Below are 27,544 nucleotides of genomic sequence, written 5' to 3'. Positions count from 1 at the left end.
GATATTAGAAAATAGTATTTTGACTTTACATCCCTGGTAAGACTCTACTCTTCTAAGGACAAATATCTTGCAAAGAAATATTAATCTTCATTCAGAAGTCCTATTGTTAGTAGTAATATTGGCATTATTATGTATAATACAGGAACTATATGATAGAATAAAGCAAACATGTAATTGTGTTAATTTAGTTATAAAACAAGATTTTCAATTTAAGAGAAAGGAGATTAAAATTTTTAAAAAAGCAAAGAAATTAAATAAAAACCCTATAAGGCCAAATCTGAATTGGTAACATCAGAAGAAGTTCTTGGATTTTTTTTCCCCACAAAAAATAAATATCTCCTAGTTCTTTCCATGCAAAGGCCTTGAAGCGAATGACAAATTCCAAAAAAATAAGCATGTGTAGCACCCAGACTATGATCCCTATCACTCACCACTAGAAGGAGTCAGGGCTCCTTGGAGAAATGGCTGAATCCATGTGTAAGTCAGAAAATGGACAAGATGAGTTTGGTACATTTTGTTATGCGAGAAAAAAAGGAAGTTCTCAAAACTAGCCAACCAAAAGGTGCACCTGGCCAAAATGTGGGGAAAACTGAAAGCCAGAAAGAATAATGACTACAACTGACTGAAACACAGAACACATAAAAGTTCTCACACGCACCCCGACGTATATAGCAGCATTATCAACAGTAGCCGAACTGTGGAAACAGCCCAGATGTCCATACTGATGAATGGATGAAGACGAGGTGGTGTATGCAGGCACAATGGACTATCACTCAGCCATATAAAAGAATGAATTCTTGCCATTTGCAACGACGTGGATGGATCTAGAGAGTATAATGCTAAGTGAAATAAGTCAGAGAAAGACAAGTACCATATGCTTTCACTCGTATGTAGAATTTAAGAAACAAAACAAACAAGCAAAGGGAGAGGGCAGGAGAGAGAGAGAAACCAAAAATCAGACTCTAACTCTAGAGAACAAACTGATGATTACCAGAGGGGAGGTGGGTGAGGGCATGGGGGGAGAAGGTGAAGGGGATTAAAGAGGACACTTATGAAGGGGTGCCCGGCTGGCTCAGTCGGGGGAACACATGCCTCTTCGTCTCCAGGTTGTTGAGTTTGAGCCCCACACTGGATGTAGAGATTACTTAAAAAAATAATAAAATCTTTAAAAATACATATACTTACCATGATAAACACTGTGTAATGTATAGAACTGCTGAATCACTATATTGTATACCTGCAGCTAATGTAACGATGTATGTTAACTATACTGGAATTTAACTAAAAAGCTTATTTTTAAAAAATGAAAAAAAAATCCTCACATTCATAATGATAGTAAAGAAAACCAAGCAAGCCAAAAACAAAATCATAATCACCGTCACCACTACAGGTAACTAGGGCACCAACTCCTTGATCTGAAAATAAGCAATTAAAGTAAAAGAACTCAGAAACTCTGCTTTTCTTAACGTAGATGCAGAAAATTTGTTTCTATTTTTTAAAGAAAAATTCTAGCCACTTGATGTGACAGAAATGACAGAATTAGAAAACCACAATTCTGTAAGCCCTACTCGATCAGGCCCAGGTCTATAATACTAAAATCTGCCCTGGAGGTTCCGGGTACACAGGCCCCCTCCTGCTGTGCAGCCAGTGAGGCCACAGACGGCAGGCAAACAACACGACTTGACCACACATTCTTATCAAATAGTTGAATCTGAAGCCAACGCAGGCTTTAAAGCTATGGAAACAAGTCAAACACCACCATCCCTGGAAACAAAAAAGGTAAGTCCAGAATGGGGATATTCTACAGGAAAATTTAGCCAGTTCTTTCCAACATGCCAATGACATGAAATAAAAGTCCGGTTGGAGAGGGGTGAGAATGCTCTAGATTAAAAAGAGACATAAGGTAACTAAATAGAATGTGTGGACCTTGTTTGGATCCTGATTCAGATAAATTAACCATAAAAATCGTTTTTCAGAGAGACGAGGAAATCTGAAAGTGGGTTAGATATTAGAGAACAGTAAGGAAATAGGGTTAACTTTTTGGGCAGGATTACTACATTATGCTTATATTTTTTTGAGATACACACTGAAGTAGAAGAAAGTAGAAAAAGAACATGTCAGCTTTCAAGATTTGCTTTAAAATACTCAGCTAAAACAAAAACTAATGAATTAAGAACAATGAAATTTTGAGGGAGTGTGGGTGGCTCAGTCAGTTAAGCATCTGCCTTTAGCTCAGGTCATGATCCCAGGGTCCTAGGATTGAGCCCTGCATCAGGCTCCCTGCTTGGCGGGGAGTCTGCTTCTCCCTCTGCTGCTCCCCCCCGACTGTGCTTTCTCTGTCTCTCTCTCTCTCTCTCAAATAAATAAATAAAATTTAAAAAACAACAACAATGAAATTGTGAAAATTTTTAAGTCGTGGGGAGGATATAAGTGAGTTTCATCTATAATCTTTACTTATTAAAAGTGTTTAATATAAAAATAAATTATAATTATGAAGTAATTATTAAATATGAAATAAACCTATTTTCATAAAAATACAGATGCCTTAGAAAAAATTCAAGGAATTGGATTCTGTAAATAGATACTGAACTAACATCAGAGGCCAAGCATCTATGGCTTGCACTGAGCAAGCAACAGGTGTGTGGAGGAAAGAGAGAAAGTGAGGCAGGGCCTTGGAAATGGCCAGACATTAGCTCCAACTCCGGTATTTTCACTGAATGCTCATGTGGCTCTGGGCGAGATGCTTGAGTTCTCTTGTTCCCTGTCTATAAAATGGAAAGGCTACTCTATTTCACAGGATTTTATGGTTGCTACATCATTTATATATAAAAGCACCTGCTATGAATAAGGCACTCGATGATAAATGTCACTTTCTGCGCGCACATTCTCAAGGGTTCATACTTACATGAGAACCAGTATGAAAGGTACATAATCCCATCTCTAGCAAAACAAAATACAAAAGCAAAACCAACTGAGCCTATATTAAAAGTATCTGAAAAATGCAAAATAGTAAGCTTTATAGAAAAAATAAAATGACACTTAACAACATTTATAATTGCTTTTGAAATTCAATATCCAAAAGTTCAGATCATTTCCAACGATCTGACTGTAACCAAATCAACATACACAAAATTCCTGAACTCTGCCTCAATATCATAATACCAAAAAAGAAAAGCCAAGAACATAAAATTAGAAAACGTATTTTTATAACCTGCTTCTTAAATCTGTACTAAGATTCTTTTTAAAGTATGTGAAATATTAAAAAGGAGTTTCAGGGCGCCTGGGTCGCTCAGTCAGGTAGGCGTCTGACTCCTGGTTTTGGCTCAGGTCATGATCTCAGGGTCATGGGGGATGGAGCCCCACATCTGGCTCCCCACTCAGCAGGAATCTGCTTGGAGATTCTCTCTCCCTCTTACATGCCCTCACTTACATGCTCTCTCTCTCTCTCTCTCAAAAAATCAAAACAAAAAAAATAAATAAAAAGGTCCTTCTAAATTTGAACAAGGGTAATGCACCATACAAACTATATACACAAATAAGTACACTATCAATTACTGTTATTTACAGTAACTTCCACATCAAAGTAAATACTCTGGTGACTGAGTCAAAGAAGCTTCCTTTAATCAAAATGTTTCCATCTATATCTTTTTATTATAGTAGTATTGTAGACTAAAAATTGAATTCATATTATTCAACCTATTTCGATTAAAAAAAAAACTTCACGCAACTTACCTGAATTAAAAATATCCTCAAATCTCTACGATGGGACTGCATTGGTACTACCATAAAACACAGGTGCAATACAATTTTAAAACACAGACTATTGTTTGAGTTCTCTATGCCTTACACAAGATACTGGAGAGGGGCCTGGGACAGAGGTAAAAAGAACAAATTACAAACAAAGTTTTGGACAGAGGAGACCTATGACTGTCTTATAGTTGGGATTTGACAAACTAAACAAACGCTCTGTTCGGTGCAAGTATTGTTCCGGTGCACATATCTGACATTCTCTCCCTTGGTATCAGGAATGATCTCAAGCTGCGTATTTGGTGCCAAGCAGTACCTCCTGACTTTACTTCCTGTCTCACTCCGCATTATCAAATGACCCCAGCAGACTGGAATGTCACTTAGTACCAGGCAAGAGAAAAACAAAAGGTAAGGTGCATAAATCAACACAAGGACTTTGAAAAGGAGGCCTGTTTTTAAGGAGGATTTTTAACAGACTAATTTAGAAAAGGAACATAGAATCTCTATGTAGGGACAAAGAAACATTGGTAACAGCTCACAGTTCAATTGAAAAGTCTTTTTAATAGATAACTGCAAAAGAAAATTATCATAAAGAAAAGCAATTACTGAATAGATTCTCACTTAATGTTACTAAATATTCTTACTAGAATACTTGCACCTCCTAGTCCAAAGTCGTCCAAACTGTTAAACATAGGACGCTAATGCACACACACATATCTAGACTAAAAAAGTACATTCTGGAATAAATTCTTTAGGTAATTAATGGAATGTCATAGACATGAACTCAAAAACAAAAGATACAGAAATATGGTAAGTGTTAGGTTCTGTGAAATGAAAACCTGGATATCACTGATTGTGTTTTTACATATAAAATTACACTGCTCACAAAATCTCACTGAAGGAGACTTTTGAAGACAATACTACTGCGTCTGGATATGCATGCACACACAATAACAAACAGCGACAAATAACTTTTTTTTCAATTTAAGATATGGAATGCAGAGTCAGCCTAAAACGCACACTATCAAACCTCAGCACGTTGTTGGAAACCTCCTCTCTCCCAGAAATAACATCAACTGTGTGAAGACAAGCAGACAGATCTAAATTTCTGTCCTGAGATGAACAAGGAAGATGTTCTGCTACAGCAAACAAAACAAGAAAGGGAAAGAAAAAACAAAACACAAATAATGATGATGATAATACAATACAAATATAAGAACATCTAACACATCTAGGCATCCATCCTAAAAAATTTCATTAGTACTGAAGGAGCCACCGTGGCTCTTCTTGCATTCTCTCCTTCAGTGCTAACAGCAACCCTATGAGGCGGGTACTATTACTTTCTGGTCTTGCAAAGGAGAAACCAGGTCTTCGAAAGACCATGATGGCACAGCTAACACCAGGTGGGCCAGAATTTCTACTGACGCAATTTTGAAACAGGAGGCCATACATTTTACACTGCCTCTTACTTACCCTGCTGTATAAAATAAGACTGTAAAACTCCCAGTTCTAGCAAGATGGTAGACTAAACATTCAGGAACCGTTACATTATATGATAGATAATGCAAAATAAACTTTCTCTTAAGTACACTGCTCAGTTTATAAAAAGAAAACTCCAAGAAGGAAGGCAAGAAAAACAGGTGTACAGAATGGGCTCCAGAATGCCCAGCACTGCTGTACCCACTACACGGGGGGAAGGCGGAGGTGGGCAACCATATCGTAGAGATTCCATAGGGACTACATATATAATCGTAAAAACCCAAACCGTAAAACTTTCAGAATAAAACATGGAATACATGCATCAAACAAGAAAAAGAAAAAGTATAAAACTTAAAAAAAAAAAAAAAACCCAACTCCATTTCAAAAGTTTTAAAATCTGTGACAGAAGACACTGTAAAACATGAGAAACCATAACCATCAACATATTTCTAAAATATGTAACATGAAAAATCAGGATTCAGATTTTACAAAGAATATCTATGAGTCAATGTGAAAAAGACAAATAGCTCATGGGAAAAAATATATACAAAATACATAAACAGGCAATTCAAAGAGAAAATCAGAATGACCATAAGAAAACATGTCCATTCACTGAAATCAGGGTAATATATAAGCAATAAGTATTTCAGCTTGTTAAAAAAAAAAATCTGAATACACTGAAAAGGTAGGAAATTCTGAAATGTAGGATGCAAACTGATATAAACATCTCAAAGATCAATTTGCCAGTCCTGGTAAACCAGAATCTCAGCATGGCCTATGACCAAGAAACTACTAGGTATCCATCCTAAAAACTGTCATTAGCACAGAAGGAAACACCGACAGGGGTGCTCATTAAATCCACATCTGTAACAATAGAAAAATATAAACCACCTGATCATTTCCAGGTAGGGGTTGAGATACATTAACCGTGGCTATTCTGGACAATGGACTACTACACAACAGTTAAAATAAGTGAACTATCATTCATAACTTCCAGTTAGTAGTTATCTCTGGAAAAGCAGAAAGAAAGCGAGCAGGAAAGGCTAGGTCTGTAACTATTTGTTCCTTAAAATTTCTGGGCCTCAGTTAAACTGAAAGAGAAACAGTCAGACATCCCTGGTTGCTCTGGGAACGAATGAAGTGACAGACTGGTTGCAGCCCCTACATCACAGCTCGGTGCGTAAGACGCCATCAAGTCCCGGGGGCACTGAGACACCTCGCTGCCCAGGAAGAAGCTCAGGTCTCCCAAGGAGCTGTCCCCACAATAAAAGAAGTGGCCAAGGAGGCGGGCTGCCATACAACCACGGGTCTACTTGGAACAGGTCAGAGCCGTTAGGACAAGGGTTCTTGGGTTGTTTTCCTAGCAGTAATTCTCAAGAAATGGAAGGCAGAAGGGAAGGGGAGAGAATGGTCCACAAGGGAGGAAAAAACAAAAACCAACACCAGAGTTCAGAACTTCCAAAGCTGGAATGCAAAGTATTTCAAAGATAAACCTCACTTCACAGTAATGCTTTCGAATTGTATTAAAAATGTAAAAATTACACATTCAATAAATAAATAATGTAAACATTCAGTAATATGGGAATAATAACTTAAGAGTGAATGTGTTTTTTTAAAAGATTTTTTTTATTTATTTGAGAGAGACAAAGAGAACGCACGCGTGCCCACTGAGCAGGGAGGACCCTGAGATCACGACCTGAGCTGAAGGCAGACACTAAACCAACCAAGTCACCCAGGCGCCCCTACAGTAAATGTTTGAAAAAGAAATAAAAACTTTAATTTAGTCAAGGAAGACTTAGAGAAGAAACTAAGCCTAGGAGATGGAACACTTTTATTTCCAATTAAATCCTCCTCCTCCTCCTCCTAATTCTATGCAATGAGGAAATAGCGATGAACAAAGTAAAACAGCCCCTATTTCTGGGAAGGTATAACCCAGCAGGAGGAGATACACAGTACGGACAGACTGGCACACAAGAAGAATTACACAGAGCAGAGGGACCAAAAGTCACTGGGGGTATAAGTGGGAGAGAACACTTGAACAAAGCCCTAACTCTACGCAAAGAGCATTCTAAGCAGAGGAAACAAATACAAATGACCCCCCCAAGACAGCAGCCTAGGTGGCATGTCTGACAAACAACAATACTACTATGGCTAGGGCAGAATGAGAAGGGGGGGAAATGGCATCATACTGGGCTTTGTAGGCCACGGTACATTCTGAGTCACATAAAAGCCATTCAAGAGTTTGAGCAGAAAAATGACATGATTTAACTTAAGGTTTAGAAGTATTATCTCTGTGTAGAAGACAGATAAGAGAGCAAAGGTAGATGACAGGGGGAAAAAGAATGAAAAAGATCAGGCAAGAGGTCAGTGCAAGAGTCTGGATGAGATGAGGACAGCGTGGGCTGGGCCAAGCATCAACGAGTAGTTAGATGATGAAAATATTCTGAAGGTAGAGCTGCCAGAATCTGCTGAAGAGATTCAGTATAAAGGCTGAGAGAAAGAAAAGAATCAAGGATGACTGCAAGGTTGTGGGCATACGCAACAAATAAAAGTGACTTGCCCGATGCTTACAAAGATGGGGAAGACTGTTAGGAGCGGATGTGAGTGGGACAGTGGGAAATGAGAGTTCCATTCTGGACACGTTCACCTCGGGGCAATGACTAACCCTAGGAATATAAACACGGGCAATTCAGCACTTAAAATCATGAGAAGGGAAAATTTCACCCAGCAAGTAAGTGTGGAGAAGAGAGGAAGTACTTGGGTCAAATTCTGGGGTCTCCTTCACTCAGCAAAGGAAAGCAGACCAGTCCTGGAGGCCACGTGGAGGAAGAGTTTCATGGAGGATGCATCAGGATCAAGGGGTTATGAAATGGTGACTGGGCTTGGCAGTGTGAAGGTCACTGGTGCCTTGGACAGGAGAGGTTTTGGTGAAGTCAAGAGTTCAGCCTCTTAGGGTAAAAAGCAATGAAAAAGTTCTAAAATTTAACTTCTATGTTTAAAGTTAAACAATTGAAATTGACAGCACAGTATATACCCATGCCTCACTGTTTTTAAAGAGCTGAAGTTTAGTCTAAGAGCCCAAGTGTTTGACAACGTGCTTTGGTATCAACGACTTACTCCTCAATCTTGGAAATAAAACAGCTCTCTTATACTTACAACCTAATTCCTAGAGTAAATTCATCATGCCCTCAGCTTTATGCAGATACCCCCCCCCCAACAACAACAACTCTACCTTCCCAAATACTAGGGAAGAGAGGTCAGGAATTGCTAAAACAACATTTTGGCAATTGGAGCCCTGGAGGTACAGGAGTTTGGGGAAAATTATTTGGACATTTGAGCACAGAATGGACTGGAAGCAAAAAGATCATCAAAAGTTTACACTGAAGAGGACTGATATTTTCATATAGACTTACCTGAGAGATAATATTGGAGTTCTAAGATAAATCTTGACTCTAAACTGCTACCCAAGTGCACTGATTGCTGCTGGATTCCCCAGATTTACGTTTATTTTCCTTCCACTCCTACGCTACTACTCATCATCTACTCCATTTCCTCAGCTCCTTTCCTCTAAGATTGGCCACCGAAATCAAACACAGTTTTTGCTTTGTTTTTTTAGGCCTTTATTTATGGATAATGGGAGAGGACTAAATGTCCACATGTGACAGCATTACGAGAGAGCGCTGAAGACGATCAAAGAGGAGGACTGAAAACCAGCCCCAGTTGGCACTTCCTGAGGAAAAGTCACCAACTGAACGCCAGCCTAAACTCAAAAGCAATACTGGATTTTGGCAAAGGCAAGCCATCACCTCGATTGCCTGGTCTAGGAAATACAGACTCCAGATGTTACAACAACAGCCATAACATTCACAATCCAGTCCTGGGGAAGAAGAGGAAGGAAGAAGATGACACAGGAAGAAGCGGCTACCAGGAGATCAGGGCGTCTGCTAATGCCCTCTCGCACAGGATCCCGTGACTCGGGAATATCAGCAACATTCCGTACTATGGAGCGTGCATAGTTGGAAGTCAATAAATGTAAAATAAGTGTATCATGTCAGCTACAGTCAGTAACTGTTTGCCCCCATGGTCTCAGAATGGTCCCATACTTAAGTACAGGCCTTCTTTAATTGAAAAAAGAAGTAGAGCATAGGCTCTGGTATTAAAACACTGACGCTGCCAAGACAGAGAAGAGTAAATGGAGTCAACCAAGGGGAAAGGGAAGAAAGGAACAGACTAATACCATCAGAAGAAAAAGAAAAAAGCCTCTTTGTGGTCCTACAATGGACAAGTGATTTTGGCAATGAGAAGATCAAGGCTACCTAGAGAAGAGCAGTTTTGTAGGGCAGTAGGGCTGCCAGGCAAGAACAGCAGTGATGAGCCGAGCTAGCAGGTGTTAGAGGTCATAGAGGAGAAGGCTCAGCAGGGGAGGCTCCCTCTGTCAACCGTCCCCCTGATCCGGACAGCAAGACGACTTCTCTTCCGCATCAACCTTCTAGAGCCACTCTGTCCTGCGCTCACCACTCCCCCCTCCTCCTCTGGCTCCAGACTGCGGGGCATTCTCAAGCCTGCTGTCCTGGGGCTCTTTCTCGCTCACACAACTCTTTTCTAGCAGTCTCATCTCTGCCTTGGCTCCCTCCCCCCCCCAAACCGCCATCACCCTTCTTTCCCTGCTGCTGCTCCTCTTTAGCTGTCTGCATGGCAACCTTCTACCTGGAAATTCCCAAGCACCTCAAATTCAAACTATCTCAAACACAACCTCCTGTTTTCCCACCCAAATCTGATCTACCATGTGTACATTTTTTTTAAATTCTGGTTCAGGGTCCTACTGTCTGTCTAGGTGGCTGAGTACAGACCTGGGACTCTCCTGGACTTTCTCTCCCCTCATCACTCTCCGCGCCCCTGTGGTACTTCCTGAGCTTAAACTCTCTCCTTCCCTGTGAACTGAGCGGCCTTAGTTCAGGCCTTTATCTCACAGAAACAACGGCCAAATACCCCGTAAGTCTCTGGCCTCCAAGCTCTCTCTCCCTACACTCCATACACTCTGCTACCAGGAAGGCCTGCTGAGCAGCAAATCTCATCATATTATTTCATCTGGAACATTCCTCACTTGGCTAACAAGGCCCATACGAAACTGGCCCTGGTTAACACGTCCAGTTTCATAAGTCACTGACTGCACTCCAGATACACAAGGATGACACATAAACACACACTACACTTCGGTCACCAGGTTATGCTGCGAAAACAAAAGAACACACCATCTCAGTGCCTTACAACAACAAAGATTTCTTTCTCATGACAGCACATCAGTGTGTGGGTAGCTGGGACTGTTCCAGTAGTCTTCTTTCTGGTACCAAAGCTGAAAGAATTAGCACCACCCCCCCACCCTGGGACAGACTAATTCATGGAGAAGCAAGGATAGCAGTGTGGCATGGGACTTAAACCTTGGGCTCAGAGGGGCATGTGTCACTGGTGAGAGCAAGCCAAACAGTCACGCCTGACACTGGGAACACAAGAAGGACTCACAACCCTCACTCAGGAAGGAAGAGTGAACACCGAGGAAAAGCACACTCTGCAGCTCACCAGGCACACACATGGACTCAGCCAGACTGGGCACTTTACAAGTTCTCGATCCTTCCTCCATCTATGTCCTACAAATTCTTCAGGATTCAGAAGAAACACTTCCTTTCTATAGCTCGGTTAAACTTGCCGACCTGCAAGTAGGAAAGGTTTGCTGCCCAGGTCACTGGGGTCTTCCTTCCTCACAGCACTTACTGCAAACATTATATCTGCTTAGCTGTGCACGTCTGCCGCCAAAGGCATTCCTGACAAGTACGCCTCTTGCTCATCTCTTCACAATAGGTACCAGATGATTCATGTTTGCTGAATCAATAACGCTCTCTGCCGGGAATGCCCTCCCCCTTACCCAGACAGAAAATTCCAGAAAACTCTTTGCCATCTAAAGACTCATCTCAAAGTCTATGAAAATGTCCCTGGTCGCCACCATCCAAATAGAGCACTTACCATATTACTGCCGTGTTTTTTTCAATCCACCTTCCATACTAGAATGGGAGCTATCTGAGAAAAGAACCCTGTGTCCATGAAGTTCTGCATGCTCAGCACTTAAAGTGACTGGCCCATAAAAGGTAACTAGTAAATGAGTGACCGTGGAAACGGAGACAGAGAGGGACACATTTACTGAGTGGGACAGCCAGGATTCAACCTCAGGCCCGAAATGCAGTCAGAGTTGTTGGCTGCACTTAGGTTCTGCTCTGACGGCACAATGGAGCCATGATGGTCAGTCTGTGTCCCTTCCTCCTTGGACAGCAGACCATTTCATCCTTTCACCTCTGCAGGGCCAGTCTCTGACCAAGCCTAAAACACAGCAAGCCTCAATAAATACTGCCCAGAATGAACGCTGTGTTAGCTTAAGAAAAACCCAAGAGGAATGTCTAGATGTCCATAGTTGTACCAGGGCAGAGCCACTAAAAACACACACACCACAGAAGCAATTTCTCCTATCACCTGGCCTGTGATGTAGGCACATAACTATTTCCAAAATTTCTGTTCACAGAAGTTCATAGAAGCAAACAATTTTCATAGTATTTAATGTAAAATCTGCAATGGTTCTGAACAATCAAGCTGGTGATACCAATTACATGCATCTGTAATTACATACTAAAGATAAAATGTCTAAAAATGTCACTATGTTAATAAAATTTAAACATTCCAGGAGGACTGGAAACTTGTTCAGAAGCTGTGCAGATCAGAAACAAGTGGCACTTCTTGGTTTAGTTGCCACTTGGTTAAAAAAATAATAACTTCTTACAGTTAAGTTCTATTTATGCTAGAATACAAGAGAGGGAAAACCTGGCGTGGCATGTGTCTAATCACCCCAGAGCACTGGTTTAGAGACAACACTTAGTTTGCTGCTGGTACAAAATTATATCCTAACACGTAAATTATATATGTGTGTAATGTATACATGTAAATTATATAACTTACAATCAATTATTCAAAGTCCTTGATCCATAAAAGTATATTTAATTTCCCATCTAGAAACTTCCTCCATGTAAGAAAACACAAGCTCATAACCAGAGAAGTTAATTTGTATGATCTGAGAAGGTCCACTACACTGCCCCCAAACTTGCCATTTTATCTGAAATTCCCCCTTCTAGTTTGAGAATGCCAAATATTTGCTCAATAGATGTTAGTCAGAATTGTTAGCAACAATCAAGGAATTATCTCTAGAAAACCACTGAAATTCAAACATTACCTAGGGAAAAATCGCTAGTTAATATGTCAACAAAACCTTACGGGAAAGTAAATTAACTAAGCCCCAACAGTGATGAGAACAAACAAGTTTCATTTGTTGTTTACTTTGAAGCGTGGACCAGAAATGGGATGAGGTGACACAAAGCTAACCCGAGGAGGATGGCACTAAGCGGAAGCACATCAAGAGAGGAAGGGACAGGTACAAACTCAAATCACACCCATGCTGTCACATAGGGGTCTAAATACAGCAGTGCCAGAACCTTGGGGAAGCCTGGTCTTTATTTCTCTCAGGCACAGGAAAGCTATCAGTGAAGCTATCAAAATTCCCTCATACTCTCATCTGTGGTTGCTCCAAGTCTGCTCAGTTAGAACTAAAGTATGGCATGCACCATGCTGGCTACAAAGCATACAATCCACTGTTTCTAAGAAAAAAGACAAAATAAAGCTTTAGAAAATCAATACATTCATGTCTACTGTATATAAAGATATACATATATACGCACATAACATACAACATAAATAACACAGAAAGGGGTCCCTTATACCATGCTTGTGATTCTTTCTGAAAACCAAGCTCTAAATTATCCTTTATTTTTTGTTTTTTTTTTAAGATGTTATTTTTAAGTAATCGTCACACCCAACATGGGTTTGAACTCAACCTGGAGATCGAGAGTCACATGCTCTTCTAACTGAGCGAGCCAGGTGCCCCTAAATTATCCTATTTATAAATTATTTTCCTACAAAATTTCCAAACACTGCTTTCATTGCAGTGATCTTAAATTTCTGAATTCTACAAACACAGTGGCTAGGGGTTTGAGTCAGAATACCCAGGTTCAAATCACGGCTCCTCAGCTCATTATACCTGCACACCCTTGAGCAAGTTATTTCATCTCCTGCGCCCTGGTCTCTTCACCCAAAAATGTGAAGAGCAAAAGCACCCACCTCGCAGAACTGCTACATAAACTAAAGATAACACACATAAAGCATTTATTAGTACACAGATTGTTTTAATTTAGCTGGGTAATAAAATAGAGATAAGAAATCTTATTTGATGAATAAAGGAATTTGTGATTCCTTTGTAGATCAACAAAGCTTCTGCTTATTCAAGAGAAAAGGCAAAAGCACCTACTGCAAAAGACCGCTGTAAGAACTAAAAAAGAGAACACACGCAAAGCATTTTATGCTAATATCAGGTATGTAGATAGCATGCATTCACAAAACATTAAGTACTGCAGCTATCCGAATAACCTAGGTAACTTTCAGAAACTGGATTCCTGACAGACATATGGCTGGTTAAGAAACAGGATTCAGTAATGACTAAAAATGCAAATAATTAATAAACACATATAACCAAACATACACGCACGCTTCAAGCATTTCCCAAATATTCTAAAACATGCATATTACTTTCATAATATAAAACAAATATTTTTAAACATATCATCTCTCCTACAGTAAATGCATAAACTCCTTCTATGTCTAACTACATTTTCAAGAATATACTTTAAAAATAAACTATAAAATAATATCATAAATGATCCTAATGCTCTTCCAGATTTGGGGGTCTTAATTTGACTGTCCTTGATATTCCCTAAGTAACAATTTCCTGAAGGTAATAAAAAAATAATTTTTAAAAACTGGAATCAGCAAATTTGGTATAAAAACACGTTAACTATACCAAGAACTCAACAAGGCCACCTTTGCCAAAACTGAATTAAAAACACATTTTTAAATATTTGAGGCCCTAAAACATTACATGTGAAAACACTGTCCATGGTACTCTTGGCAAGCTCCTCCTCTTGAGTAAGCAGAAGCTTAGTTGATCTACAAAGGAATCCTTTACAAACTAGCTTATTCAGCAAGTAAGATTTCTTATCTGTATTTTATTACCCTGGTAAGTTAAAAAATATGTTTACTAATACATTTCATTCAGTGGTTAAAAGCAGTGTATCATCAAAATAATTTGTAATGCTATCTATAAAAAGGAAATGGTCACCAAAAAAATTGAAATGAATTTACACCTCACCATAAATAAACAACACAATATATTTGTTGCAAAACAAGCTGCCACTGAGTAAATAAATTCATCTTAAACGTAAATCCAGTATTCTAATATTTTGTTTTTACCACATGCATTTTTAGAAGTACTATATTTACATACTACTCTGAAGTACTAAAATTCCATATTGTGTATGGGAGGTTTTAAAGAAAATAAGTATTATCTGTCTGTACTCGCGTGTTAGCTCATGAAATACACTAAAGCTGAGGAAAAATACAACCAAAAACAGTAGTGAAAAGACATCCTCGCACAGTCAACGGCTGGCCTAATTCAAAGTTCACACGTGGGAAGGAGAGCATGAAAGGACAGACAAGTGCCAGAAGACGGGAGCCCGCATCAAACACCACAACCACCCACCGTAAACCTTGGACTACATCAGACAGCACTGTTCTCTGAACCCGGAACTGACCCACGAGGAGGAGTGGCCTCACTCTTATCCTGGGTGAATTACAGTAATAAAATTCATAGGTCACCACTTTAGTGAGGTTGTGGGACAGTCTTCTTCAATAACAAACGTGTAAATGTTTGCATCTTATTACTGATAAGTAAAAATTAAAATAGGTGCTTATATAGAAAATAATCAAATATATAATAATAAGTAAAAAATTAATACATGTTGAAATCTACCCTTCTATCATAGTCACCACTTTAGTGAGGTTGTGGGACAGTCTTCTTCAATAACAAACGTGTAAATGTTTGCATCTTATTACTGATAAGTAAAAATTAAAATAGGTGCTTATATAGAAAATAATCAAATATATAATAATAAGTAAAAAATTAATACATGTTGAAATCTACCCTTCTATCATATTGAGCCCTACATTCACATTTTAAATGATATGCATGTTAATTTTATAGCCATAGTTGGAAAATACCATGAATATAGGCTTTAGTACCCACCTTCAAATATAAACCAAAATTCAAACACAAACCAAAATTCTTAAAACCCCCCTGAGTATTCTGGGGCAGTAGCTCACAAACTACCATCCACAAATCCCTGGGGTTCCCCTCAGGTCTTTCAAAGACAACCGTGAAGTGAAAACTTTTTCACGCTGGTACTTACACAGTATTAGCCTCTCATTGTGTTGGCGTTCATAACGTTCAAAAGTAAGGATGGGCCGAACCGATGGCACATGAGCACAAATCAGGCAGCAACATCACACTGTACTCAGAATCAATGAATTTTTCACTGCTATGAATCCACACTTAAAAAACAGGGGTGCACCCAATGTTCATAGCAGCAATGTCCACAACAGCTAAATCGTGGAAGGAGCCGAGATGCCCTTCAACAGATGACTGGATTAAGAAGTTGTGGTCCATATATACAATGGAATATTACTCAGCTATCAGAAAGAACGAGTTCTCAACATTTGCCGCAACATGGACGACACTGGAGGAGATAATGCTAAGTGAAGTAAGTCAAGCAGAGAAAAACAATTATCATATGGTTTCTCTCATCTATGGAACACAAGAACTAGGAAGATCGGTAGGGGAAGAAAGGGATAAAGAAAGGGGGGGTAATCAGAAGGGGGAATGAAGCATGAGAGACTATGGACTCTGAGAAACAAACCGAGGGCTTCAGAGGGGAGGGGGTGGGGGAATGGGATAGACCGGTGATGGGTAGTAAGGAGGGCACGTATTGCATGGTGCACTGGGTGTTATACGCAACTAATGAATCATCGAGCCTTACATCGGAAACCGGGGATGTACTGTATGGTGACTAACATAATATAATAAAAAATCATTAAAAAAAGAAAAAAGAAGGGAAAAAATAACCCAAAAAACAGGGGTGCAGTTTCACTTAAGACTGTCTTTGATAAAACAGAAAAAATGATAATTTTATTAAAGTCTGAGTCTTGAGTACACATTTGTTCAACAATCTATGTACCACACTGGGAAAAATTTCTATACGGGCTGCATACCAGTTTGATGGCTCTCTCAAGAAAGCGCACTTGTGAACTGCTGACGTTAGCGGACGGAGACGATTCTTCATGGAATACCACTTCTACCTGGAAGAATGACTGACAAGCTATACTGTTTCAGGCTTGAGTATCTGGCAGGCATTTCCTCAAACAGGAAGGAAGCAAGCCAATCCCTTCAAGTGCTGCCTATGGCAGTGCTGCCAGTAATAAAACAGGAGCTTTGATAGGAAGTCAGATGTTTTGAAAACTTAAGATTTTTCTGATCAACGGTAATATTAATAAACGTAGTACTTCAATATTGTTTAAAGAAATGTTCCAACATTTGGAAAATCCACATAACTCAGTGACCCAGTATTTTCTATATGGCCAATACACGATGGCAAAAACCATGCATGGGTAAAAAATTGATTCAAGGAACAAGACAGACAAACTCTAATGTGACAACATAAAAAACATTTAAAAGGATCTTGCAAAGAAGAATTAGTAGAAAAATTAGAATACTTAGGCTCAAACCAAAAGCCTTCATATAACAGGTTCTTTTATTAACCAATGTCTCTTAAAAATAATCACCCCCAAAAGCACCCCAAGTTTTGCCAAAACAAAAATTCATTAATGTGAAATGTAATGTAACTTAGAAACTCCTTAGAAAGCTCATGTAAAATCATGGTATATTTTACAAGCATTGGTCTAGAGGTCTGGTGCACTCAGAAATTTACTCAGATAATAATACCAATATCCACCAAAAAATAACATATTTGAAAGACATTTTCCCAATGCATAGGCTTTATCCTAAACATGTATATAGAAGTTATCCATTTTAAGAATACGATGGTTTTTAAATATATGACTGTGTCCAACAGTGCATTTTTTTTTAAAGATTTAATTTATTTGAGAGTGAGAGTGTGGGGAGAGACAGACGGACAGGGACAAGCAGACTCCATGCCCAGTGCCGAGCCCAATGCAGGGCTCAATCCCACCACCCTGAGATTACGACCTGAGCCCAAATCAAGAGTCGAATGCTTAACTGACTGAAACACCCAGGTACCCCAACACTGTGTGTATTTTTGCTCCTACTTCATTTCGCACCTAAATATGGAACTGGGTTCAAAGCTACGGGAAAAACTGACAATCTGAAGTCTCAGCACCAAAACACTGTGACTGATAACGGCGGCACAAAAAGAAATTCTAAGAGAAATTTTGTTGGTTCTCTTGTAAAAAATCAGGAAATGAAAAGAATAATAAGTAGATCACCATGGAAAGTACCACTCTTAGCAAACAAGGGTAAAGAGAAAGTACATTCTTACAAAGAACAACAATTTAAATTTGCAAAAGGCTAAAGTCTAATTTTCCTTTAGCAAAACATATATGAAATCAAGCAACAGAGAACGATTAGCTATAATTCTGAATATAACAAGCTCACTGGACTGCTCTTAACCAATAAACACCCAAACAAGACTCATGAATGAGCATTTTTTCACAGGTCTTAATTTTAGGAGTCAAACTCTCTTCTACTACAAAAAAAACAGCCAAACTCTCAGAGAAAGAGTTCTTTATTTGAAACAACCTGTCGCACCGTTTGTACTATGGACGGTGGCAGAGCTAGACTCAACAGTGGTATGGTCCTCTTGCAGCGTGCTTCCGTGCTACCCAAATGGAAGACGGTTTTAAAAATGCAAAGAAAATATCTGATATTCTGTGAAAATGGTCTCGTCCATTCTACCTAGGTCAACTGAGCACTGGCAGCAAGAGTAAACTGAAGGAAGTCTGACACTTCAGAAACTGAAACAAACCACTTACACAAGTTCATCTTGTTTGTACCTGGAGTTAATGGAGACAATTCCAGTTTATTCCTCTTGTGCTGGTATAATTATTACTCACATTTTCCATCTGGTTCACCCCAACTATAATGCAGTGACAACATTTAAAAAGCAACTCTCAACAAAGTGGGTATAGAGGAATCATACCTCAAAATAATAAAGGCCACAACTAACACCATACTTAACTGTGAAAAGCCAAAAGTTTCTCCTCTAAGATCAGGAATAAGACAAGGATGCTCACTCTCACCACGTTTTTAAAAAAGATTTTATTTTTTATTTGAGAAATAAAGGGGAAAAAAGGGTGAGCATGAGCAGGCGGGGCTTGAGCCCTGGACCCTGAGATCATGACCTGAGGCGATGGCAGACGCTTCACCAAATGAGCCACCCAGGCACCCCTCATTCTTCCCATTTTTATTCAACATACTACTGGAACCCTACTGGAATTAAAAAAAAAAAATCAGTAAAGTTGCAGGATACAAAATTAACACACAAAAATCTGTTGTATTTCTATGCACTAATAACGAACTTCAGAAACAGAGATTAAGAAAGCAAGCCAATTCACAATTGCATTGACAAGAATAAAATACCTAGGTATAAATTTAACCAAGAAGGTGAAAGACCTGTACACTGGAAAGTATAGACACTGATGAAAAGAAATGGAAGATGACACAAACAAATGAAAAGATATACCATGCTCATCGATTGGGAGAATATTCTCCCAACCCACGGAAAGAATGTTGTTAAAACATCCATACTACCCAAAGTAATCTGCAGATTCAACGCAATCCTTATCAAAACACAAATGGCATTTTTCACAGAACTGGAACAAATAATTCTTAAATTTGTATGGAACCACAAAGGACTCCAAATAGTCAAAGCAAACTTGAGAAGGAAACCGGAGGTATGGTATGATGCTCCCTGATTTCAAACTACACCTACAAAGCTGCAGTAACCAAAACAGTAGGAGCTGCCACAAAAACAGACACACTGATCAATGGAACAAAACAGAGAATCCAGAAATAAACCCACATTTATATGCTCAATTAATCTTCAACAAAGGAAGCAAGAATATACAATGCAGAAAAGACCATCTACTCAATAACCGTTGTTGGGGAAACTCGACAACTATGTAGAATAAATGAAACTGGACCTTAATAAATGAAACTTTCTTATACCATATACAAAAACAAACTCAAATGGATTAATAAAGACTTATATGTAAATGGGAGACCATAAAACTCCTAGAAGAAAACTCAGGCAGTAAGCTCTTGGATATCAGTCTGAGCAACATCTTTTTGGACCTGTGTCCTCAGGCAAGGACAACAAAAGCAAAAATAAATGAATAAAATTACATCAAATTAAAAAGCTTCTGCAGAGCAAAGAAAACCATGAAAAATACGAAAAGGTAATGTACAGAATGAGAGAAAATATTTGCAAACCACACATCACATCTATCCAAACGAAGAATTCACACAACACAATAGAAAAAAAGAAAAAGTGAGACTGTGAATTGACATTTTTCCAAAGACATCCAGATGGCCAATAAGCACATGAAAAGATGCTCAACATTACTAATCATCAGGGAAATGCAAATCAAAATCACAAGACGATATCACCTCACACCTGAGTAGCTACTATCAAAAAGACAAGAAATAACAAGTGTTGGTGAGGATGCAGAGATAAGGGAACCCTCAGGCACTATTGCTAGGAATGCAAAATTGTACAGCTACTATGAAAAACAGTATGGCGGTTCCTCAAGAAATTAAAAATAGAACTACCCTATGATCCAGCACTTGTACTTCTGGCTGTTTACCCAAAGAAAATGAAAACATTTGGAAAGGTACAGGCACCCCCCCCCCATTCATTGTATCATTATTTATAATAGCCAAGATATGGAAACAACTTAAGTGGTCATCAACAGGTGAATGAATAAAGATACGGCATACATACACAATGGAGTATTACTCAGCCATTAAAAAAAAGTGAAATCATGATGTTTACAACAACATGGATGGACCTACAGAGTATTTTGTTAAGTGAAGTAAATCAGAGAAAAGCAAATACCATATGATTTCACTTAAGCATAACAAACACCACCAATAACAACAAAACTAGAAACAGACTCATAGCTACATAAAATAATCTGGTAGTTGTCAGAGGGGAGAGAGGGTAGGAAGATGGGCAGCAAAATGGGGGAGGGGGTGTAAAGGCTACAAACTTCCAGTTATAAAATGAGACATGGAGATACAATGTACAACAGAGACAATTTAGTTAATACATCTAACAACTTGGGATGATGACAGATGCTAGCTAGCTTTATTGTGGAGACCACTTCCTAATGTATGTAAACACATATTACTGTTTTATTACTCTGTTGTACACCTGAAACTAGGAATACTGTATGGCAACTACACTTCAATCACACACACATACACACACAGCGCAAAGCATGCTATGTGTAATCAACCTAAAAACATGACAATACAAACAAGGGCAACAAAAGTTCACATCATTTTCTGTTAAGCCACACAACTTAATCTCCTTTAACACCAAAATTTTTTTGAGTAAAAATACAGAAATTCTGGCTATTTTCCAGTCATAGTACGATATTCAATTTCAGTCCTTCTAAGTAAATTCATTCATGACACACACTTGTACACCTGCAAGTATGAAACTTCAAATTATCCTTATCTTTTACAATCAACTTACACCAGGAAAATACTTCCCAGTTTACGTACAAACTACTACTGCATGTGCTTACTTTCACCTTATAAAATACATCCACTTTCTAAGGTAATTATAACACAATGTTGGTCAATCACATATACCAAAATGGTGAGTGAAATTTTACATTTCTATTGTTACTAGAGCCCAACCTCAACCTGATGACCTGAGATAGGCAAACAAAATCCCCCTCACCAGCTCTCTGCCTGCTCTATTTGGTCCTAATATGTGACTGGCAATGTTAAGCTTCTGCTCATTCATAACTCATGCATAAAGATGGCCCAGCTTTGACAATATGCCCACATCTGCCATCAGCTCATGCATATGGGGACACTAACTAGAAGCCCACCAATGGATTTGCAGGCCCTGCCAGCCTGTCAGTGTCAGCTAACAGACTGAGACACACCCAAAACTGGTGAAAGGGTCCGTGAGATTTGGCAAATTGTTTAGTATCTAACTCCCAAGTGTAAATGTAGGTCAAACAAATTTTCATCTCTCTCCAAGGCATATTCAAGGTGACTGAGTACATGCTAAATACAATCAGCCAGGAAAATAATGGAAACAGCAAGCTTCTGAACAAAATTCAACAACTCACCTAACCTGAAAATAATTTTCAATTAAGAGATCAGTTTAGTTTTATGTTCTATTAACAGTACTCACAACCATTTCATTTATAATAAAGGAAAACAGGTTTCAATCAAAATAATTGCTATTATTATCTATTAGCATTTTCTGACATGACACCCAAGTTCAAGTCTGGTAAAACTGTTTATAAACAAATTAACCTATGCCACCAGAATAAGCAACACCTGGTAATAATGCCTTACACACCACAATTGCTCAGCTCCATCCTTAATGGAATAACCCTAAACCTTCTTTTCAGAAGCTCCCCACAAATTTAGTACCTACCTTGATCTTCTGTGACTCATTTTTTCAAGAATATAAAAGAGTCACTTCTACTACCATGCTCTGAACCACAATCCAAATTTTACAGATCTAGAAAAGCCGAGTTACAACAGTTACATTCCATTAAGTCTATAAATTACAGAAATTAAAGTAAGGTTTCACTGGCAGAAGGAGAGCAGACTGAAGCTAGTCTAGATGCAGTCTCAACTTAAGATGTTCAACAGTGTTGGACAAGGGTTTACCTCAGACCAACAGGCTCACACCCATACAAACAAATCTTAACCAGTTCTTACAGGAAATAAAGGTTAAAAAAAAAAGTTACAACCATCATTGAGTTTCAAATAAAAAAAAAAAAGGACAGAGATGCCTATAAATACTAAAAACACATCACTGGCAACTGCCTATATCATTATATATTAGTCACCAAAAAAAGAGATCTTCTGAAGTATCGATGCTCGATAACACAACTGCTGTTTTCAGAAGTTTCAAATATAGTTAAGTCTTCTGAAGAAGCATCGTTACAACCTAAGCACTAGTATGGAATACAGATTTAGCTACAAATTATGCAACTTATTACTACTTCACACGAAGATTTCCTACTCCACCTCTGGGGACAAACCGGAAGTTGTTTTTTATACACACCTCTGAGTAATATGAATCACATTACTTCTGAAGATTAATCAGAATATTAAAACATAACATATTCACCTTTAATAAAGCAAATGTGGATGTACGTACAAATTCTAGGTTATATTTTCCCATCAACACAAAAAGAAGGTAATGAACTCAATAAATTATTCCTAAAAAACTGACTTTAAGGGGCGTCTGGGTGGCTCAGTCATTAAGCATCTGCCTTCAGCCTAGGCCGTGATCCCAGAGTCCTGGGATCGAGTCCCACATCAGGCTCCTCCGCTGGGAGCCTGCTTCTTCCTCTCCCACTCCCCCTGCTTGTGTTCCCTCTCTCACTGGCTGCCTCTCTATCAAATAAACAAAACAAAACAAAACAAAACAAAACAAAAAACAAAACTGACTTTAAGAACCATCTCATGAAGCAAAATGGTCAACTACTTAGAACAGTTTTTGCATTAAGGTATAACCTTTATGCAAAAGAGTAACACATGAAAACATAAATGTTTAATAGCCTAACAGATAATCTCACCAAGTTTTCAATATGTACATACCCTATGTTTCGTCAAGAATAAAGGCATACAGGGATGCCTGGGTGGCTCAGTCGGTTAAGCGTCTGCCTTTGGCTCAGGCAGGTCCTGATCCCTGGGTGCTGGGATGAGCCTGCTTCAGGCTCCCTGCTCCCAGGGGAATTTGCCCCTCCTCCGCCCCTCTCCCTGCTCACACTCCCTCTCTGACAAATAAATAAAATCTAAAAAAAAAAAAAAAAGAAGAAGAAGAAAAAAAGGTATACAGAAAGGAAGCCATATTCAACACTTTTTCCGCAAAATATTTATTGAGCACCTACCATGGTGAAAGATATAACAATGTTTAATAAAATAAAATTCTATGCTCTTGCTTTCATGTAATTGGAGGGAAACAGAAACCAATGGCTATAATAACAACACTGCGATAAGTTAAGCAACAGGACTCCAAAACCAAGAGGGAGACCTTTGGGTAACCAGAGAAGCCCTCTTCTGAGGAAGTAATGGGAAGTCAAGATTAGCAACAAGCATTCTGCCATAATAAATAATTAGAAATCTCTAAAAGAAATAAAGCCTTAACATTAAGAAAATAACAGGACTAAAAAGCTTTACGAAGCATTTATTAGGAGCTATGTTTTCCACAGTAATCAAGATCTTAATTCAACTTAATATCAGTCTCCTAGTGATCAAATATTAAGTTTAAATCAACTCTCATTTTACAACTCCAAAAGAATCTAGGACCTAAGTGAGGAAGGGGTTGAAAAATACGCGATGACAAAATATAACTAGTTTTTTTCTTTGGAAGCCCTCCTTTTACACATAAATGTGAATATGAAGGAAAAAGTACACTTAACAAGGTTGATTTCAGAACATATTCTAATTTTCTTAAAAAATAAATATAATCCAAAAAGTCAAGTTTATCATCTTACTGAACATAGAAACCACAGAATTATCAGTGGTCATCAAGACTGCCTGAAACCACCAAACACAAATGATTAATGTAGTTATAAAACTTGATAACAGATACTGATTACTGTACCCTCCCCCCCAAAAGCAAACAAAAGAAAATAAACCACAACTATACTCTCATATAGATATATAAAAAGATTATCCAAATATTTAAATATAAGGCTTAAATCACATTCCTACAAATCAAATTCTGTACTAAATTTGCTTAACATTTATTGAATATTAATAATGGCCTTATCAAACTTACATTCTTACAGAAAGCTAAATGATTTGTGATGGCCAAATAAAGTAAATAAAGTAAAACTTCCTATCAGATGGTACACACTTTTAGACACAAGCTTAGATAAAGCAAAGTAAAAACCATGAACCTTGAAATATTGGTTTAGAGAATTACTAACATGAAAGTTTACCTCCATCATAATGAAAAATACAACCTGTTAAATGTGAAGCTCAACCTGCAAGACCAGAATAAATGTAATAGTATGCAAAGGTTCTCCAGAACACAGAGTACTCAAGTGTGAACTAGGTTCTAGAGAGTGAAAAAACATATAAATAACATCAGACATTTAAAAAAACCAGTTTATTTCATTATGCAAAGCTTTCCCATTTAATTCTGGAGAATCATTTCTAAACAGATCAAATGTTAAATGGGGAGGAGAAACTACTTAATGGAATTCATCATCCTTTTTAAAACTAGCCCTTCAAATCTGCTTTGCTTCAAGACACATACACAGCAATTTCTCACCTGCAGAATAACTACATAAAAAGTAGCTTTCCAAATGACAGGCCAGTTTTAATACCTACTAGTACCTCTAAGAATACAGAGAAAAAGTTCCAATTGAGTGCTTAAAAATAGAATTTTTTTGAGACCAATTAACTATAATCTGTTTCTGATTTAGATTTTTTTTAAATGCCAACTCAATTCAAAATCCCAAAGAGTAAACTGAATTATCTATTACTAAATCAAAAAAATATTCCTTTTCTCAACCAGACTTGGAAAATCTCTCAAAAAACAATTATAAAAAGATTCATTCAAACAGAAAAGCAAACCAACCATGTACCATGATAATATTTTACATCCCAATTTTTTAAACCAAAGAAAAATGAATCCATTATTCTGAAAAACATCATGCTAAAAGTTAAATTACTGCATGTCACCTTTTCAGAAGACGTGCTAATGAGTCCATGAAGGAGCACAACTACATACTATTAATTTGCTTACTAGGACCTAACTGAAAATCATTTGAGAAGATGAGCTGTGAATCAGGAGTAACTCATCAGTGTCGGAAATGGCAACCTAACCCTAATGTGCATTAGCACTCAACTAAGGATCGAAATGAAGGGCTCTACCCACCCAGACAGAAGAAATTCTTCCAACCACAGACAAGCCCAAGAAGTTGAAATAGTGAATGTCAGCCTCACTCAAAAATACAGACTGGGAGCTAATGATAACCAGGATGAAATTTCGTGAGAATGTTCAAACTTGGCAAACATGATTGGTGCATAAATGCTGGGACTTCAGCAAATACTACTGACTTTACATTAGCTATTAGAACAAATCAAAACTAGGTGCTATTACAGTCATTTCCCCCAGAGTGCTGGAATCCTGTGTAAGGTGCGCGGCATGTTGTCCAAGTTTGCGCAACTACAACTCAGGGATGAGATACAACTCTCAGCTTTTACTGTTATGAAACCACCTCCAGGTCTCTGCCAGACCTCTCCTCTCCTCTTTCCCACGTCACCGCTCCTAGCCCACAGACCCGGACTCAAACCTGTTTTCTAAAAAACCCTTCAGAATTCTTTGAGCAGCTTCGCTATAAACAACTGCCATTGTCCTAGGCCAAGAGCAAGTGTGATTTCCTCCTTTACTCGGGAGCACGCCCAGGGCTGGTCGCCCTGAGGCGAGGCCGCGCCGGCGGGCCCCGGAGCTGCGGAGCTGGGCGGGCGCAGCCCCCGGCCCCCAGCACGGCCCCCGGCCCTCTGCACGACCCGCGACCCCCGCACGCCCCGGCCCCCTGCACGGCCCCCGGCCCCCTGCACGACCCCCAACCCCCTGCTCGGTCACCGGCCCTCCGCTCGGCCACCGACCCTCTGCACTACCCCCCGAGCCCCTACACGGCCCCGGCCCTCCCCGCGGGCCCCAGGCTCCCACCCCGGCCCCGCCCCCAAGCCCCAGCCCGCCGGCCCCGGGCCCCTCCCCGGCCCCGGCCCCCAGCCCCCCGCCCGCGCCCTCCCCCGCGGGCCCCCGCCCCCGGCCGGGTCACCGCGGACGCCCAGCCGGCCCCGCGGGGGGAGGGGCGCCCCGGCTTCAACCTGGGCGGCCGGGAACGAATGGGAGAAAGCCTTTCTCTCCACTGGAGTTCAATTCCGGGCTGCGTTATCAGCAAATGCGCACAATTAGAACTTTCCCGATATTTACTCTGCACTCGCGGCTGGCAACCCCCAAGTTTTCAAACCCACTGAAGCAAAACACCGCCGGTCACATGCTCGCCCGAGTGACAAAGGTCCGCGCTACCCACAGTCCGGAGCGGCCGCCGACCCCGCGCCGCAGTCAGGGGACAACTCCATCGAGTCACGCCCGCCTCCCACCGCACGGCCTCCCCGCGCAGACCCCGGCCCAGCCCCCGGCCTCACGCGCGGCCCGCGACCCCGCCCCTACGACCCGCGCCCAGCCGCCGCTCGACTCCCGGCCGGAGACCTCTCTCCCCGCCCGCGACCCCGCGACCCCCGGCCCGGCCCCCGGCCCGCAGCCCCGCCCCCGGCCCGCGACCCCCGCGTTCGGCCCGCGACCCCGCCCCCGGCTTCCGACCGGGCCCGCGACCTAGTCCCGCACAGGTGACCGCGCCGCGTCCGCTCCCCGCCCCGCGGACCCCGGGGTCCTGGGGCGCGGAGCTCTGCCCCGGGGGCGGGGTCGCTGGGGGGTCCCCGCGGGGGCGCCGCCGGCAGGGAGGGGCTGCCCGAGGGGCTCCGCGGAGGGGGAGGGGTGGCGCGGGGAGGGGCAGCGCGCTCACCTCGGTGGGCTGGCTGATCTCAAACAGGTCCAGCCGGTTGGCGTTCCAGTGGTGGATGATGTCGGCCAGCTTCCGCCGCTCCTCGTCGCGGCCGCCCGCCGACATCCTCCCGGCCGCGCTCCTCGGCCCGCGCCGCCGCGGGGGTCGGGGCCGGGCCGGGTGGGACCGCGCGCGCCCACAGGTCCGCGGGCCCGGCTCTCCCCGCGCTCGGCCGCCCCGCGCTGTGCCGGGGCTCCGCGGGTTCAGCCGCCGCCTCGGGCTCCCGGGCTCCCGGCCGCCTCGGCCGCCTCAGCCGGCCTGCCCCGCGTCAGACCCGCCGGCCGGTGTGCGCCCGAGCGCCCGCACACGCCGCCCGCGCGCCCCGCCCCGCCCCGCCCGCCGTGCGCGCCCCCGCGCCCGCGTGCCCGCCCCCGCGCGCCCGCGCCGCCGCACCTCGGGCGGCCTCCGCTAGGTGCTGCTGCGCCGGCCGCCGGCAGGCCGCCGCGCGCCG

General features: G+C 40.9%; 1 protein-coding gene across 25 annotated transcripts in view; it reads right to left on the bottom strand.

Annotated features, from left to right (window-relative positions):
- Window positions 1-27,384, bottom strand: part of AFDN (afadin, adherens junction formation factor) — a 144,567-nt gene extending 117,183 nt beyond the window's left edge. For 10 of the 25 annotated variants that reach the window (XM_087865655.1, XM_087865658.1, XM_087865669.1 and 7 more), the window contains exon 1: window positions 27,055-27,383. In XM_087865655.1, coding sequence (XP_087721781.1) covers window positions 27,055-27,159 — 105 coding nt within the window. In that variant the 5' untranslated portion in view covers window positions 27,160-27,383. Of the gene's footprint in view, window positions 1-658; window positions 2,371-26,356; window positions 26,619-27,054 lie in introns of those variants that run through there. The other 15 variants (XM_087865670.1, XM_087865673.1, XM_087865684.1 and 12 more) reach the window with 6 other exon arrangements.
- Window positions 27,385-27,544: the final 160 nt, after the last annotated feature.

This window comes from Ursus americanus, chromosome 11, assembly GCF_024610735.1.
Source record: "Ursus americanus isolate L20-20 chromosome 11, mUrsAme1.1.p, whole genome shotgun sequence".
Lineage (NCBI taxonomy): Eukaryota > Metazoa > Chordata > Mammalia > Carnivora > Ursidae > Ursus > Ursus americanus.
The sequence above is the reverse complement of the archived record's forward strand: the minus strand, read 5'-3'. Positions and strand labels throughout refer to the sequence as shown.